Raw genomic sequence first — 16,992 nt, 5'->3', positions numbered from 1 at the left:
TGAGACGTGGTCAGAACCTCCCACTAGATTCACAGGAAGAGCTTCCTATATGACCATCCACCACACAAAAGCAATGCTGCGTATGGCCGAGGCTGTACCTGTTACTCGCTGAAAGGTCATCGCACCGTTACTGCTGCTAAAATTCCTGATTACACTATCAATGAGAGACCGCACCAAGCCTCATAGAGAGTCGTATGACGAGTAACAGATAATGAACAGTAGATCATGAATAGTAGTTGTGCCCTCCATGAGACCGACTCAAAACATCACCCCCGGCGTCCCAATACAATCCGACATATAGTGACTGCCAGATGATGCAAAATGTGAAGGCAACAGTAGACGAACTCGTCGACTCTTCAGTTCAGGTCTCCGTGTGGTCCTCTCCCTAAAAATCAGGAGGCTCGGTATCACCAGCAGCCTGTTCACAATGCCACTAGAAGGCTATGAATGGACAAGGCCTATTGAATCCAGATGAGACACTTCAGACGGCGAGCCATCTCAGAAGACGATGAAGCACCCGGTCAGGCAAAGCAAATCGGCAGCCTTTGCACCCCCCAACCCCGCAAGAAAACAAAGGCAAAACCTATAAAACACGGGCCACCCAGGTGCCCTGTCAGCCCCAAGTATCCTCTAGTCGTGCCTGAAACTACAGGGTACAATTCTCGACCCTACTAGTCATCTGCGACCCACCTACCCATCAATCCCTCATATAAGCTGCAATCCAACCCCCCCTCCCCCCCCTTGACTAAAACAATCAAGGATCTGCGCGAAAGAAAGTTTGTTTGAGACTGCTTTTGTCTACAAAACTTGCAGTTCTGAATTGTTCAAATCCTTGGGTAGGATGACAGCCCATGGCACCTTTCCTTCTGGAAAAGTGGGGCGTATTCAGGGTGAGAAGATGTGGATATACACAATCCACGTTTACGCTATTTGCAGACCCGCTTTCTTCCTCAATTCGGCATCAATTAGCTTCTGCTTCTTTTCTTGTGCGTGCTGTGATTTGATACCCAACTGGCCCCCTCCCCAACGTCTCCTCAGGTCGGCATTGTCGTTGAACATCGCGCGGTAGTTCTTGCACTGCGCCTCGAGCTCAGCTTGGTCCTGCAGTTCGAACAATCGCCGAAACTCTAACATAAAGCCTGGTACTGCAACGATTCCACACCAGCGAGGTGCATGCAGGGTATAACAATGCGGCTTCAGAGAACTTTGAAGACAATGGTATATTCGTCACTGTTGCCAGTTGACAGCTCGTGGAGAGATGAAATCATCCGACGCCGCAGTGCTAAGCGAGGCATGCAATTTATTATTCACTACTACCGAGCATAGTACAACGCGGACAACTGGACACCCGTGACGACACAGACACTCCACCCATACGACATAACCCAAGCGTCAGATGAAGACGATTATTTGGATGCCGACATGTCATTGCAGGGAACTCCCCGCTAGTCAACGAAAATGTTCATCCTGGATATGTCCACTGAAAAATCAGCCACTTACAGTTATTTACACATTAAATAAGGTCTATAAGCACCTAAGCACCTGGATTAGGCATATAGGACGGTGGCCCAAGAGAAGCAGAAACGCCTAGTTCCTTCAGTTGAAGACGATTATAATTTGTAGACCTCATTGCGACGCAGTCGCTGGCCAACAAATCCGGTTTTCATCAATGAACTGGCGTTAAGGCGGCATGCGTATGTGCGTTCACCAGTAGGTGGCGAGCCACGAACCAATGAAACGACAAATGAACGAGACACTGGCAGCTTACCTCCTTTCTGACTGAATCGACAGCAATGACGGCGCAGGCTTTCTTGTGGACGAGCTGTCCAAGTCGCGCCTTCCCCTTCACAATGCAGTAAGGGACGTCCTTCTTTCTGCAAAGGGCCGGGAGCCAGCAAACGAGGTCGATGGGCACCACATCATGAGCAATGACAACAAGCTTGGCCTTCTTGATCTCTATTAGGTCGGTAACATGGTTTAGGCCGAATTTCAGCATGACAGGCTTCTTGCTTGTTGCCTGAGCACCAGCAGACTGTTTCTCTCCCTCCTCAATCAACCGAGCCTTCTTCTCTCCACGGGTCTCCGGCTTGTACTTGGCAAGAAGGCGCATTAGTTGGCCGGTCTGCAAGAAACAAAAACACGAAAAAACAAATACGCATGCTAAAGTCGCCTCTAAACACAATTGGAGCAGGGACAAGCAGACATTACCTGGTTCTTATCCAGCGTGTGGCTGAACTGATTGATGGCGGGAGGGACCTTCAGTCGCTGCATCAAAACCCGTCTCTGGCGCTGGAGAAGCACGTACTTGGGCCACTTGACAAACCTGAGCACAAGAGCGCAGAGAAACCCAAAGGACGAAGCCCAGTGGATACTCAATGCAAGAACTGTGTCCGCGCCGAAGGCAACTCGTTAGACCAGAGAGCTTACCTTGTTAGTTCCCTCCGAGGCTGAATATTGCAGCCAATACGGAAGTTCCGCGGGGTCTTCTGAAAGATCAGTGATTTCGTCGTCTTCTTCACATTCTTCCCCGCTGGATTTGACGGGAGCTTCTTCTTAGAAGCCCCCGCAGCAGCCTTCTTTGCAGCCGGCGCCTGCATAAACCACTGACACAGGAAATCCTAAATCGAGGACGACAGGCAGGAAACGAGTGAGCAAGCCCTGGTAGACTGGACGCTGCCGCACACCAAACTCCCCGGACGGCCTATGGCTCGGCATGCTCGCTTATGCACGGCAAGTGCCGAGGAATCTGCAGTTCTAGTGCACAACGTGCACAAAAAATAGGGAGATGCAGTAGAAAGAATACAAGCGCAGACTGATACATCTAAAGGCGACGCCACAGGTAGAGGCTACAAAGCAGCGCCTCGAGGGGCTTCCCCATCATCTAGAGGCCATTGTTCTCGCATGAACCGTGTGGAACCTTAATTATGAAGCGAAGTATGAAGCCTACAGAACGTGCTGTTACACAGACAGTGGGGAGAGGAGAATGTACAAACTGCCCGGTGCTGCAATACTAGAATTGTGGGGTGGTCGCCTGGTGCAGTTGACCTCCCGAAGACCCACCATTGTGCCCGCGTTGTGAGAGGCTGCCTTTAAATAAGGGGAAAAAGAAAACCGTTCTTCTTTGCACAAACTTCACCGGTTCCCCCGAATTCCACCAAATCTATTCGAACAGGCAAGCTCATGGCACCTGCTGCCGTAGCGAACCTGCGGCTTCGTCCTCTGGCCCCAACCTCGCATGCAGCCGCCATGGCACTCCCCACACCGCCTCATCTCGCTATTTTGACAATGTCTTAAAGTGAAAACGCAAGTTCCAATAAAAGATGTATTAGTGTCTCGGTATATGTGGTGTGAGGTGATTTTACTCGAGTGGCCCACTGCACGTGAAGGCGCAGTGTGGCTTCTCAACCGGAGCAACCGGTCTAGTTGTTCTGAGGATACGCAGGAGATGTCCCTCAGTAGAGGCTAGAGAGTAAACGCGTATCATTTAAACGACCGAGAGCCTTTCATCATCTCTTATCACTCTGCTTGCGGTTGCAAAATACCTCAGGGGTTGAAGGGGGTGATGCCTTTGCCAAGCGAATAAGAGCATTTGTACTTGGGCTTGGGCTAGGTTCTGAGTGCTAAAAACGTTTTTAAGGGGTGGGTGCAGTGTTTGTTTGTGCAACAGAGTGGGCGTGTTTATGCGCTCATGTGAAGTAGCCTTACAGGGGGCGTTCCCGCATGGTGTGCTGCATCCCATGACAGGAAACCTCTGCACAAGAGCACCAGACCCTTTTGTACAGGTTTACCCACGCTCTCCTGAGACCTGGGGCAGGTTAGCGGATTTTGAGAAGTCTTTTTTCAAGCTTCAGGACTCAATTCCAGCTCCTGCGGGATCGACGACTTGTTGACGCATGGTAGCCCCGCACGGTTCTGAGGGACAGGCGGGAGCTGCTACGCACGCCCGCCAGAGCATAGCACCATTGTTTATAGCACATGTTAGTAGTGAAATCACTTTGTCCAGAGAAGGCAGAAAGATTTTAGATTGCTTCCACAATATCGCCGTGTCCCCCCTCGGCAAATGAAGATTGACCTGACTCTGCGCTCAGGCGGGGAGGTGACCAACCGCTGGGCGCCTCATTACATTGCAGCAAACGCAGTGTGTGCAGCCTATCCAGTCGAAAATGATCTGACTGCCAAAAATATATATGAAGAATGCCCTTGCTTTTCTTGACCTCCCAGAAGTGCGGGCGATGGGAAGTGGGAAGTCTGGTGGTGGATGGTGTTTGAGGGTCAGTGAAGTAATCGCGTAGTCACATGGAGGTGTACTTTCGTCGTTAAAATTCATGCACCGAAGACCTACAGTGTCTACCAGCATCTTCTTTATTAAGAGTTGCATTCCAATGGCAGCAATATCCACGCATGTTTGCACTTTTCCAAAGCACATGCAGAGCACGGGAACTGCCCGAAATTCTATGTGTTGTAGGTTTAGCCTTGGGTGGACAATGCGCTTACGGGATCGAGCCGTTTTTTGAGGCTTTTAAACAGTGCTGACTTGAGAAGGGAGGGGCGCGATGGCGAAGGAAGCGAGACAGACCGTGGCTGGCCAATGGGGACATCGCGGCGAATTCCACTGTCTTATTCGCTAGTGGGCGACAGAGCGGAACACGCCGATATTATGGTCAACTTATGCAAAGAAGAGAAGAAACGTCACTTCCGCCGTCCTACATTGCGCAGATAGGAAGCCTCCGGGTTCTGGGGTTGCGAATGCCAGCCTGGCTCAGTAAAAAATAAGTGCGAACAAACGGCCGCCTGCATATAGGGTTCTCAGAAGGCCGGGGGGACATACCGAGCAGCGCAACTGCTTCTATTGCAACAACCTACGCTGATAGGGCAAGAAAAAAGACTGAAGAGGTGCGCATTTGGGAAGCACCGCCATGGTAACGAACAATCAGGGAAAAACCCTTGTCCTTGAACGCAGCGTGCTGAGCAATGATAAACTACAGGGGGCTGAGATCCATACCTGCAGATTTGCCATGAGCCAACTTTGTGGTTATTCAAGTATGTGTTGGTGCTCGGGCACTGCTAACAGTACTTGCCACAGGCTGCGAAGCGTAGCTGACAGCCTTCGACGCTACGCTTCGCCGATTGCAGAAAGTACTCGGGGTTCGGTTAAAGCATTTGCCTAAAATGAAAAGTCAATTCAAGTATGTGTTATACTACCAGGATACGCGACCTAAACATTTGAGCACTTCACTAGAAGAAGGTCTCTATGTACGCTGTGGGCGGCGTAGAGCAAGGGGTCCATCTGGCCTCCAGATGACACTATTGAGGTCTCTGCGCCTGATTGAAATGCGAGATCACGCCGAGCCTTGCTCCCAACGGCATTTGCATGCTCAAAGCTAAGTCGAAACTGGGCCCAGTTGCCGTTCGAAAGGGACTGCTTTGTAGTTGGATCAGCTAAGGACCATTTCCTCTTGTGATTTATCCCTATGTACATAACAATTTACTTCTATTCTATATGATAAGGCCTCTGATGGTTGCTGCGATGCACCATTGCCTTGCTGCGAGCTACATCTGTGGCCCAGCCACCGTGCAGGCCTACAGTGAGATGCGCTCATCGGCAGCGGCAGCATGTGTAAGCAGCATCAGCATATTCCAGATGCTTTTTTCCATCCACTTATCTTTCCTTCCCGAGCTTCCGAAAGGGAAGCGGGTTTTTCCTACACTGCCTGTGGTAGTACGAACTGTCTAGGGCTCTATGGTTGATGCTAACTTTGCGAACTCAGGGTAGCATATCACAACGATCCTTGTAGAGCAGTGCGCATAATCTCTTGTATTATTTCATCTCACCGCGTTTTAAGAAACGCACCAATGGTCCTGGAACTGGTGTGGATCCCTTGAAATGCAACATACGTTCACGCTCCGTTATCGTATTACGTGTCCGCGCGCAGCGTGTAGCAATCCGAGAGGTGCTGTGTCAGTGGGCCCTCAATGAAAATTTCGTCTGTTTCCGTACCTTAGGGTCCTAGCTGTAGGCCAAAGCGATTATACCTGTAGTACTACACATCAGGAGACAATTATACAACGCGTAGAAGATGAATACGTGCAGGAAGAGGAACACGCCAACAGTTCTGCAGGTTTTGCCCAGTGTGGGAAGTGATATCAGCGGGCGAATGCAACTCGCAGCGGCATCGTCTCAAGTGGTTATGAAACTTCTGCACGGCATGGAGGCCATCACAGAGCAGATACCATCCTCAACATGTAAGCACCTGCCTAGAGAGCAAGCAATGACCAACGTCGAAATCATTCCTATAGTTGAACTGATAATAGGCATATGGATTAAGAAGTGGGTCTCCCGTACATAGCTTCACTGTTCAAAGGTTGAGGAGCATCGGGCTAAGCACTGATCATTGTATCATCGACTGCTCTTCCTCTTTGAGAAGCATGGTAAACGGAGATGGTACTTTTGAATACAAATTAGTGTTCGCTCGCAAACCTCGATAGACTGTTTTTCCATGTAGTCAGTACAAAATTGGATCGCTGCCGGACCACACGAACCTACGAAAAATGTTACAGTACTGTAGAGGTGCAAGTCTGTTGTCTGGGCGTAGAACCACACTCATGCAAGCCACTCTCTGCTATGCACTTCTCTTCATTCAAAATCACCCCGTAGTGCGATCGGCAAGTACAACGTAGTTGGGAATCCACCGACTACATCCTGATACAGTTGGCCTTGAAGGGTGGAGCCTGCATCTGTGGAGTTTTAAAAACAAAAACAAAGTAAGCTGCAAATGTTTGATTTGCTTCTGTACCGGGCATTAGCTTGCTCGTAGACAATCGAAGCTCGTGTGCGACAGTTCTTACGTCAGCACAGTATGGCAATTGGAAGGCCAGCGCAACACAGCGAAGCTTCCGCCATAGCAACTGTTTCAAAATTAAAGTACCAAGTTGCTACTGGATTGGAATTGGGCCATTTGCTGCCCGCTGTACGAAGAAAAGCAGACGGTAAGGGCGCGCCACTGATGGTTCGCCGGATGGCTTGCCGTCGGCGGTGCAGAACAATCGCTATGCTTGACAATGCAGGAATGTTACCTTAGAGGATTTTCAAAATTTCATTTACGCTTTGATATAGGTGCGGATTTGCCTTCAAACGGGCTGTTCATGAGGAAACCAAACGCGAGAGCACATGCGCTTCAGCTAGCCTGCCGCTACCAAAACTGGGTGCTGTCAGAGTCGATGGATTCTTGCACTTGCCCATGTAGAGGCAGCAGTACATTCAAACACCCTTCCTTTTTAATTTTCATCAAGTGTTGTCTGAAAACCTCCTTGGGTCTGTAGTAAGAACTGTCTGTGGCGGTAGGGCTACGTCGAGTTCCTGTTTCTGCACGGGTTCGGACGGCGTCCGACTACTGCGCTGTCGTGGGAAGCGTTCAGTGGAGGCTCCACTCACAGCCCTATATCATTTCTAATATAGTATTCGTAAGTCGATTCAAAATGGAAGCTGTTTCACCCTGTGGTATCACCGACGAGATCCGGGAGGCAGTAGCACCACTGGAGCGCGTCGCCGCCACCAAGGCAGCCGCTGCCGACTCGGAGGCATGCTTAGTAGAGGCAGGACAATCCACTGTTTGCTGCAGCAGCGAAGATGAATACCCCAGTGCAGGCGCTTACCCCAGTGATGATGAACGCCAAGACAGTGATTCACCGACGCAGCAACAACAGCAGCAGCAAACCCCACCGGCTGGACCGAAAGTGACAGTGCCTGAACTGCAGCTTCCCAGACAGCCATCTCAGATGCCTGGGATGCAGACTCCTGCATATACATATACCATAAGCAACCTCGAGGACATCACCGTTGAACAGCCGCCGTCTTCTTGGCTGAAGCCCCGTATCAAAATCGATGGCCCGGAAGTCTTCCACGGTGCGAATCCACTTCCTACCCGTAGAAACAGCATGCACGTGCCGGCTTGAATGCCCCAATTTCATTTTGCATTGGTTGTGCTGCGCTTCGCTGCGTTCCTCCCCAGGGTTGCTGAGGGCTAATGATGAGAATCTGCCCGCTCACGAAACAGTGCCCTCCACAGAGACATTCGTGTCTTTCCAGGGTCAGGTCAGTGCTTGAGGCATCCACACATTCCAACTCTCCCACCAAAACTAGCGCAGTAGTAGAGAAATATGAGAGAGAAGAACAGTTCAACTCTCAGAACAACTCCCTTCGACCAACCAACCATGCAGTACATGCAGCTGACAGCTTCTGACGAAGCTGTTAGTTGAATAAATAGCGATAGGCCGCACAATCTTGGATTGTCCCAAACTTTGGTATGGCTAAGTTTGCATGCGTGTCTGTGTATCTGTTCTGCAGTGGAGAGTGGTGACCTCTGCGGGCACGAGCTCGTACATTGGCTCCACAATGAATCCCTGGGACCCTTCTACTGCTACCTATCCACTGCCTATTACCTACAAAGTTGCAGACGACGCAGTCGTTGTACGCGAAACAGCTGCATCGCCTTCTCGGGCGGACGCCCGTCTTGGCGTCTTCGAGCGGATTCGCCGATTCTTCTGCACCTCCATTGCAGAATACATGCAAAGCTAAGGCCAAAATATGCCCTACATGATAGAGACGCTGAAAGGCTATGAAAGTAGCCTGAAGTCGTAGACGCTGCATCGGAGGGCATCCCCCAGACCTCACAGGCTATACAGACATCACACAGATCAAGCTACTGCCAACGATGTGATATGTTGTCACTGTTTAGCAACAGCAAACTGATCGCCGATTCACACCACTACCACCCCAGTGTGATCTATCAAACCAGGTTTCCTCACTCCTCTGTGGCCCAAAGGGCCAGTCGCGTTCACTTGAATGCGACAAACATTTTTCCGTTGCGCACCTAACGCTATTTGAGCCGCCTTTGCAGCATGTGCAATCTACTGCCGTCCCTGTGGAAACAGGGCATAACGGCGAACTAAATTACTTGCACTAAGCTATTAACCACTACAGCGCACTATCCTTGAGTGCATGCAATGAACACAATCCAAAAAGGCTACATAGCAATTGATGCTGTCTGTCCATTTGAAGGCGGCCCAAACAGCTGGCCAGCACTGCGGCTTTAGCCGATGGGTTGCTGAGGCGGAATCTTAAGACCGCTTGCAATTGCTTGCAAGCAACCACAGAGTGGGATGCGTGCAACGGCACTAGTAAGGCATTTCTTCGCAGCTCAGCTCCTGTTCATGTTCATCTGGCACGCCTTCAGATTGTCCAAGTAGTTCTGGCAAAGCGTGATGTCGGTGTGGCGCGTCATGCACTGCGCAGCAACAAAGGCACATATACACTTGAAAAGTAACAATCCACCAGTAAATCAGCAGTGCCTAAAAGGAGCCAATATGTGCCGCCTCGTACACAATCTCAGTTCCTCTGAAAATGGTATAGGGCCGTTCAGACAGCCAGATTTGCCCACCTGGCTAAGTTCCTCCTGATACGCTGCACAAGGATTTTGCTGAAGGTTCTGTTGCATCATTTGCGGCTGAGCTGCAGTGACGGGTGCTGCGCTGTTCGTGTGAACAACCTCCATAGAACGCGGCCCCATAACGGCGTCAACCGCGCGCTGCGCCACACCGAACCCAACACCCGAAGCCATTCCACTTGCAACATTCCCCACCATGTTGGCCATAAAGCCGCCGCCTCCGCCGCTGCCCCCCGTCATGGGAGGAGGGCTGGGGGGAGCAGCCACAGGCGCAGGTGCAGCAGGATGCGACGAGCGGGAACCGCCAACTGCAGCAGCAGCACACCACACGTGCACAGTTCACAAGCGTTCTAGATGGAATAATGAAGCTGCTACTGCTGGTGCAACTGCAGAAGCATACGATGGCTGTTCTGCGATCTTTTCTAGCAGAAACGCATCATCCTCCCACGCCGTCCAATGCGATGCACCATTTTTAAACCCAAAACACAATAATCAAGAGTAGCAAAACGCTTCTAAACACGACACCGGCATCGCTCGGCTTTCTCAGGGCAAACATGCTCGAAATAAACATGCAAGGCAGACCGGTCGATGGACAGGCGTAGTGTTTCTGCTGCCCAACACTGCACTTCACCCGCCACTCTTAGCTCTGTTTAAAGCAAGCATGAAAGTGGTTAAAAGCAGAAGCACACGATCCACTGCGGAGTTACGGATAAAACAGAACGCACCGCATGCCCCTAGAGAAAGCGAGCAACTTCCCAGGGGCAGACCGGGTCGCGCCCCTCATAGGCATGGTGTCAGACTGCTTTCAAAGTAGACTAAATGGAACGAAACACAGACAAACAAGCATACAAGCTCATAAACGTTGCTGGGAAGCAGGAAGAGCGTCCTGAAACCTACAGAAGCCTCCACCGGAGGAAGATCGGCGCGCGCTGGAACCGCCGCGTTGTCTAGGCATCTTCAAGACAAGAGAATCACTAATAAGCAAAAACTGCAGGAAATTTATTGAGAACTCGGTGGACTGAAAGGCTACGAAGTGTTGTATATGCTACCACATGGCAACGGCCTCCAGAGGCGCGGGGTACAGCAGCCGCGCGGACAGCAGCGGGGAGCCGCGGTGCTTGAACGGTTTCTTATTGAGTCGTTGGCTGCGGCTGCTGCGACTATTCTATAGTTGGAATTATTTAGTTGAAAATAAACTCGTTCTTCGATGTTTTATTCAAACAAAGCACAATAGAGACGAGCTAGTAACTTGCGAGCTTCCGTCCCACCTACACAGCTGCAAACAAGACAGCTGTGCAGGAGTGGCGCTGTTTCTGTTCCCTCCTCCAACAGTTGTTTACCGAATTGACCCCCCTATGGAACTCTGTCTTTTTTTTGAATCAAGCTGCAGGAGGGAAAGGTAGTGAGGGCATCCAGCCCACCTCAGCAACTGACACTGCACAGTTCGGCCATGTGTCTGACAGGATCAGGCGGGACTGCAGCGGTTTCAGGGGGCAATTCAGCAAATTTTGGGTGTACAGGCACCTCAAGGGGCTGCAGGTAACGCGTTAGTTGTGCATAAGCCCACACATCGGGCCTGCTCATTCGTTCAAGGGAGACATGGAAGCTGCGCCGACGAAGTATATACTACGCCTGTGACTACGAGCGCTAGTACGATGCAGACGGTTTAATCCGTTATAAGCTGAATTTTCTGCAACGTTGGCGGCGTACACAGTGAAGCCTTCCTACGCCCTCTTGCTGCTGTTCGCCCTGCTGTTGGAGGCCGGCCGCGGAGTTGTTCTTTGCATTTGCAAAATCCTTTCCCCAATCGATTATAAAGGAGGCCTGTCTAAAGAACGAATCAACTGCTGTCTGCACCCCTGTTGCTCGCCAGGTTCTCACACAAGCATAGTTGTTGGTTGAAAGGCCACGGCAGGCAGGAGTTGTTCCCTAGATCAACAACAGACGCGCGGAGAATGGCTGGTAACTTCACCGATTTCGGCGATCTTGTTCTCATAATAGGGGACTTTCACGTCCCCCAGAGGGCTGTAGATCTGCCTCCGTGCTTCAAAGAGCTGCTGCACACAGACAAAATACGCCATGTCCTCTGCACGGGTAATGTGGGCAGCGAGTCGATTCTAGAGTTCCTTAGAGGAATCGCTGGTTCTGTACACATTGTTAAAGGAGATATGGATGAGGGCATGGACTTCCCAGAGTATAAAATACTGCAGTTCGGTGCGTCATAATGCCCTCGTAGCACCTGCCTGTACACTATACACTTCGCCGAGAGGTTGTTTGAGCTGCAAAAACCCATATTGCAAGCAACACCTCAATAGCTGGCACTGAGAGATAGAAGCTGTCTTCGATTTCATCCCAGTTGATGACAGAGGGACCGACAAAATGCGCATATTTCAGTTTGTGTTTCTGTGCGGAGTGCAGGGGAATTCAAGGTCGCGCTGCTGCACGGGCATCAAGTTGTGCCTTGGGGGGACCCGGACGCCTTATTGCAGTGGCAGCGACGGCTTGACTGCGACATAGTGGTGTCTGGACACACACACAGCAACTCAGTGCGAGAGGTGGAGGGCCGTTTCTTCATTAACCCTGGTTCTGCAACGGGGGCTTACCAGCCTTGGGCTCCTTCCCCAACTCCTAGCTTCATGTTGATGGCACTGCAGGGCGCGTCAGTGGTGTTGTACATCTACGAAGAAAGAGAAGGAAAAGCAGAAGTCGTTATGAGCGAGTTCTCGAAACCGGCCAAGAAATAACGGCGGCAGCTAGCCCCTTCAGGGCATCATAGAATACACCTTTGAAACGCTTTTATTGCCAGAATACTCCGCAATTCGTTTTCTGTTTTCGTCTTCTTGGATTATCCTCAGCTGTCTATTTTCATCAAAAAGCGTAGTTTGGCAGAGCTTGCGTTGCATGCGGAAGACGAATGCTATTTTCTTGCAGCTCACCGCTTCGTGCTAATCCACAACTGCCTTCAGGGGTGTTCAGGGTTTAGGATTCAGTGAAGTTGTCATGGTTACTGCTTTTTTCTACTTTATATCTCGCAACAGAAACTCCTGCATGCATTTCACTATGCAGAAAGGAACACGTAGTTTCCCACCCCCAGTTCTTCTGTTTAACCGTCCTAGCAACATTTTGGCTTGTATTCCGTGTGCCTCTCAAATAACCGCATTTACAAGGGCAAGCGAAGCTCACAATGTCTCACGCCCTCGCAGCGGCAGACGTAAACGTTAGAACCTGAGCTATGAACAATCGTTCTACTTGTTCTGCGGAAGACATGAAGGCAACAATAGGCATCTCTCCCGTCCCAACCCATCCGGCCCTTCCGCACGGTCACACATTGCTGCAGCGGTTTCTTCGCAAGTGTCTTTGTGGCGTTTACCATGCGGGTATGAAAATGAAATAGAGAAACAGTTGGTGGTGAAGGCAGCAGTGAAACTGCGCAGCAGACACGAGCATTGCAAAACAAAATGCGGGGAGAACCTGTACAAATGAATAAATCAATACTTTTGGAGAAACCTGGTACTTAGTGAAGCGGGAAATGCTCCAGTTTGTCGTGGTTTCCGTGAGGCCTTTCTGATCGGCCTATGCTGAACCACCAATGACAATATAGAACTGCAAAATGCATCTTATGCGTACTGTCTTGCAGATACGAAGTGCTCACTCTTTTCCACAGGAGTCATTTGCTTTGTGTTCAGTATCTAGAAGAGCAGCAGCTGCATGCAGCCTCTTTTGAATGTCATGCGATTTAGGTAAACGCACGATTCGCTGTACAATTCCCCCCCTGCTTATTGATAAAATGATTGAAATCCTCATGCATGATCTGTAGTAGGACCCTTTCAGCCCCCAACTTCTCCCTTGCAGGTGTCAGTTAGCTCGACCTAATTCATGCAGTATTTTAATGCACTTCCGTTGGAGACGGAGTGCTAAGCTGTATTAGAGTGCTACAGCAGTGCACAAGCGAACCATTTCTGCAGCTCTAACGGCCCCCTCTGCCATTTTCGGGATCTTCCACAGGCAGAAAAAGGCAGCAGCTCCTTCTCGTGCGCCTCTCTAAAGGCGGCCACCTACTGTGTTGCACTTCCGATGGCCGTAGCCTAAGCCCGTAGGGCGACAAATATACATATATATATATATATATACATATATATATATACCACTCCTTTGCTCCTGAAGGCAGACCCTTAGATATATGCATCTAGAGATAAGCCTTAACTGCTATATATATTGGGTTGACCGCGGGTAAGAGAGTTACAAGTAAAATAATTACAGTGGTAATTGGTAATTATACTATCAGCAAGCCACTCTGAACAACATGGGTGTTTAATAAGAGTGCCTCCCTGTCTCTCCAATAATAATATTATTATTGCAGTATCTTATTGTTATACTGTGGTTTAGCTTTACTGTGTATATTGTGTCTAATGCTACCCCGTCGTGCTGCTTGGTTGCCTTTCGCTGTTTACGTTGTAAACGTTTCAGAGAAGCAGGAAGAACAGAACGAGCAAGTTCAGCAGGGGAATATCAAAAAGCAACGAAGACACAACGAGATACTCGAGACGAAAACACCCAAAGTGCTGAATGAGTTGCATCTGAGCGGCGTTCTGTATGGTAGGACTTCAACAGCAAACACAGGGGTGGCAAGACACCCGAGCGAAACGACGCATCCATGGGAGAAAAGGCTTTCACTCTAAAGAAAGTCATTTTATGGGAGCACAAGCAGTAATGACGCATATTCCCTTATTAAATAAGCAGAAGCATCATCAATAACCAAGATGATGGGCCGCTTGTGTAGTAGTGCGCGATACTGTTTACCCACCAGGGACTGTCATATAAGAGGCATTACCGTTGCTTTTATGCTTAATTTAAAAAAGGTTTTCACGGTAAATTAAACGCAAGAACAACGCCCCATCACAGATGAGGGTTTTGCTGGGGAGGGCGTTGCATGCGAGCTGATCTGCGCAAGCGGCATTAGGCGTAATGATGCATATTGGTGCGTAAGCGGTTGAGCTGTGTGGGAAATTGTTTGCATTTGTTTCATTTAGTTTAAATTAAACAATAAAAGTAGTGTTTTATAATGCAAAATATATTTATCTATCTGATTATCACGCGAAGAAAACGCAATACGAAGCACAGCGCCTTGAGATGCGCTGCTGAAGGTACAGCCACCGCTGCTGAGCTGCTGGGTGGGGGGCGCAGTGCTGCCCTCGTGTTAAAAACAAGAAATGATACGTGAGTTTACGGTCTTGTAGAACGTTTCTCTTGTCGTTTTGTTTCTAATTTTCAGATAGTTGTTCTCTTTTATGCTTGTAATGCCGACCTGCATGCTGATGGGCAGGGCAAGAAGCTCCCGCGTACCGCCAGCATTACAGCTCTTAATTCGGAGGAGTATCCCTCCTTTTCCTCTTCTCCGAATGAACGAGCATTCGCAATCTTGTCGTATTAATCCCTTAGATGTCGTCTACAGATGACAGGGGGCCCCTTAGCCTCTGCTACAGCCTCCTTCCTTCCCGTGCATTTGTTTACCCTTCGCAACAGAGCAAACCAACCAACAACACCCACACGCCACAGCGGCCCGCTCTCTTCTTTCTTTTTCCTTCTGTTTTCAGCAGTTGCAGCATTATTACCGCTGCTTCGCCTTTGTAATTCAATCTATCAAAGCGAGCGAAGATGCAGTACGTAAACATCCCTCGCGACAAGGAGGACCCCAACTACCGTTATAAGATGCCTAAGTTGCTTTCGAAGATCGAAGGCAGAGGAAATGGCATCCGTACGAACGTGTACAACATGGGAGAGATAGCAAGGGCCCTCAAGAGGCCCCCCATGTACCCAACTAAATTCTTCGGTTGCGAGTTGGGCGCGATGGTAAAGTTCGAGGAGAACGAAGAGAAAGCCCTCATTAACGGGGCGCACAGCGAACAGGACCTTGTTGCTATTCTAGATAAGTAAGCCAGCTCTCTTGCTCATGTATGCATGCATGCGTGTATGCATGCATGCGTGTATGCATGCATGCGTCCGTGCATGCATGCATGCATGCATGCATGCACGCTTAAATATGCATGCATGCTTGCCTGCATGCGGGATGAGGGTCTTCACAAAGAATATCAACAGCTAACAGTTAGCCTCGGTGTATAAGAAGCCCCGAGCAGCTATTTGTTGTTGTTTATGGAGGTGTTTCTGGAGATGGCGGCATTCAATATTTTCTCTTCTTTCGAGTTTGTACCGCCAGACATTGAAGCTGCACTGAGCTCAGTGTGCTGCATAATTGTGAGTTTACTTTGTAGACAATACAAAGACAAATACATTGTCTCTGTATTTGTTCTGCAGGTTTATTCAAATGTACGTCCTGTGTGGGGGCTGCGAACTACCTGAGATCGATATAACTGTGAAGAAAGGCGTCTTGTTCTGCAAATGCAATGCATGCGGGTACTCGGGAACTTTAGACAATACGCACAAGGCGGCGACATACATGGCGAAGAATCCACCGAATGCAACGGATACTACATTAGGTAAAAAGAAGAAGACAAAGGAGGAGCGCAGAGCAGAAAAACTCGCGAGCAAAGATGAAGAAAAAGCAGAGAAACCTGCAAAAGAAAAGAAATCCAAAGATAAAGACAAAAAGAAAAGAAAAGACGGTGAAGAAAATGAATGCGAGAGCGCTAACAACAAAAGCTTAGACCAATCAGGAGACGCAACCCCAACGAATGAAGGTAAACAAGAAGAGAAACAACAAACTAATGGATTATTATTCTAAATAGGCACTGTACTACTGAACCCTGAACCCTCAACACTAACTTCCTTGTACAGCGTATTTTTAAAGAAGAAATGCAAATAAGAGGGAGGACGACGAGTACTGACATCGCCTAAACATCGTCAGTACCTGCATACGTTTTGTAAATTTTTTGTTTATGTGTTTTGAATATCGATTGGGTGTCTTCAGGAGAAGATAGCTGGGATGAGGAGAAGGGGTCTGAAGGGGGAAAGAAAGAGAAGAGCGAGAAGAAGAAGAAGGAGAAGAAGCAGTCGGGTAGCGTTAGTGAAGGCCCCAAGTTGGTTGTTAAAGAGGCTCTTACTATCCGCTGCCCAGAGATAGCTGAAGTATCAAACCGTCTTCGTAATATGTTCATCACTACTCCTTCCGTCACGCCTGACGCTTTCTTCGTTGAACTCAGAATGCTGCAGGTCTCTCAAGACTTTGATGCAAAAGTACGAAGAATGCATGCATATATGCATGCATTCATTTATGCATGCATGCAGTAGCGCAGACGTACCACGTTAGAGGCACAGTGCGTGCTCGCATGTTACTGTTTTTTGTTATTGTTATGGATGCAAAGACATGCAAGAAAGACAATTCCTTTGTTGATGCCTCCTACTGGCTGGCTTACGATTCTGGCTTCGTTTTCTGTGTTGAAGTGAAGAGTAGTACGAATTCTGTTTGGTTATCTTCTTTATTTGTTCGTTTGTTTTGTTTGTATTGTTTGTTTGTCTTGTTTGTACTGTTTGTTTGTCTTGTTTGTCTTGTGTTTACTCTTTGTTCTGTTGTTTGTCTTGTTTGTTTCTTTGG

At 49.1% G+C, this 16,992-nt stretch overlaps 5 protein-coding genes across 5 annotated transcripts; 3 read left to right on the top strand and 2 right to left on the bottom strand.

Moving 5' to 3' along the window:
• Positions 1-921: 921 nt before the first annotated feature.
• Positions 922-3,063, bottom strand: EAH_00048620 (60S ribosomal protein L7a, putative; the record flags this gene model as incomplete). The annotated part of the gene is made up of 5 exons (XM_013391396.1): positions 922-1,101; positions 1,769-2,122; positions 2,209-2,323; positions 2,428-2,591; positions 3,061-3,063. 5 exons carry the CDS (start codon positions 3,061-3,063, stop codon positions 922-924), a joined length of 816 nt encoding a protein of 271 aa, XP_013246850.1.
• Positions 3,064-7,476: 4,413 nt separating this feature from the next.
• Positions 7,477-8,575, top strand: EAH_00048610 (hypothetical protein, conserved; the record flags this gene model as incomplete). Its single annotated transcript, XM_013391395.1, has 3 exons — positions 7,477-7,903; positions 8,010-8,092; positions 8,345-8,575. 3 exons carry the CDS (start codon positions 7,477-7,479, stop codon positions 8,573-8,575), a joined length of 741 nt encoding a protein of 246 aa, XP_013246849.1.
• A 622-nt stretch (positions 8,576-9,197) lies between these two features.
• Positions 9,198-9,683, bottom strand: EAH_00048600 (CHCH domain-containing protein, putative; the record flags this gene model as incomplete). The annotated part of the gene is made up of 2 exons (XM_013391394.1): positions 9,198-9,284; positions 9,438-9,683. 2 exons carry the CDS (start codon positions 9,681-9,683, stop codon positions 9,198-9,200), a joined length of 333 nt encoding a protein of 110 aa, XP_013246848.1.
• Positions 9,684-11,398: 1,715 nt separating this feature from the next.
• On the top strand, positions 11,399-12,187 carry EAH_00048590 (vacuolar protein sorting 29, putative; the record flags this gene model as incomplete). The annotated part of the gene is made up of 2 exons (XM_013391393.1): positions 11,399-11,657; positions 11,862-12,187. 2 exons carry the CDS (start codon positions 11,399-11,401, stop codon positions 12,185-12,187), a joined length of 585 nt encoding a protein of 194 aa, XP_013246847.1.
• A 2,911-nt stretch (positions 12,188-15,098) lies between these two features.
• On the top strand, positions 15,099-16,634 carry EAH_00048580 (eukaryotic translation initiation factor 5, putative; the record flags this gene model as incomplete). Its single annotated transcript, XM_013391392.1, has 3 exons — positions 15,099-15,373; positions 15,756-16,138; positions 16,369-16,634. Coding segments are annotated over 3 exons (924 nt in total), but the record flags the coding sequence as incomplete, so codon positions are not given.
• Positions 16,635-16,992: the final 358 nt, after the last annotated feature.

Source organism: Eimeria acervulina, genomic scaffold (genome assembly GCF_000499425.1).
Source record: "Eimeria acervulina Houghton genomic scaffold, Eah_scaff770, whole genome shotgun sequence".
NCBI lineage: Eukaryota > Apicomplexa > Conoidasida > Eucoccidiorida > Eimeriidae > Eimeria > Eimeria acervulina.
Note: the sequence above shows the minus strand (reverse complement) of the source record. Positions and strands in the feature narration are given on the sequence as shown.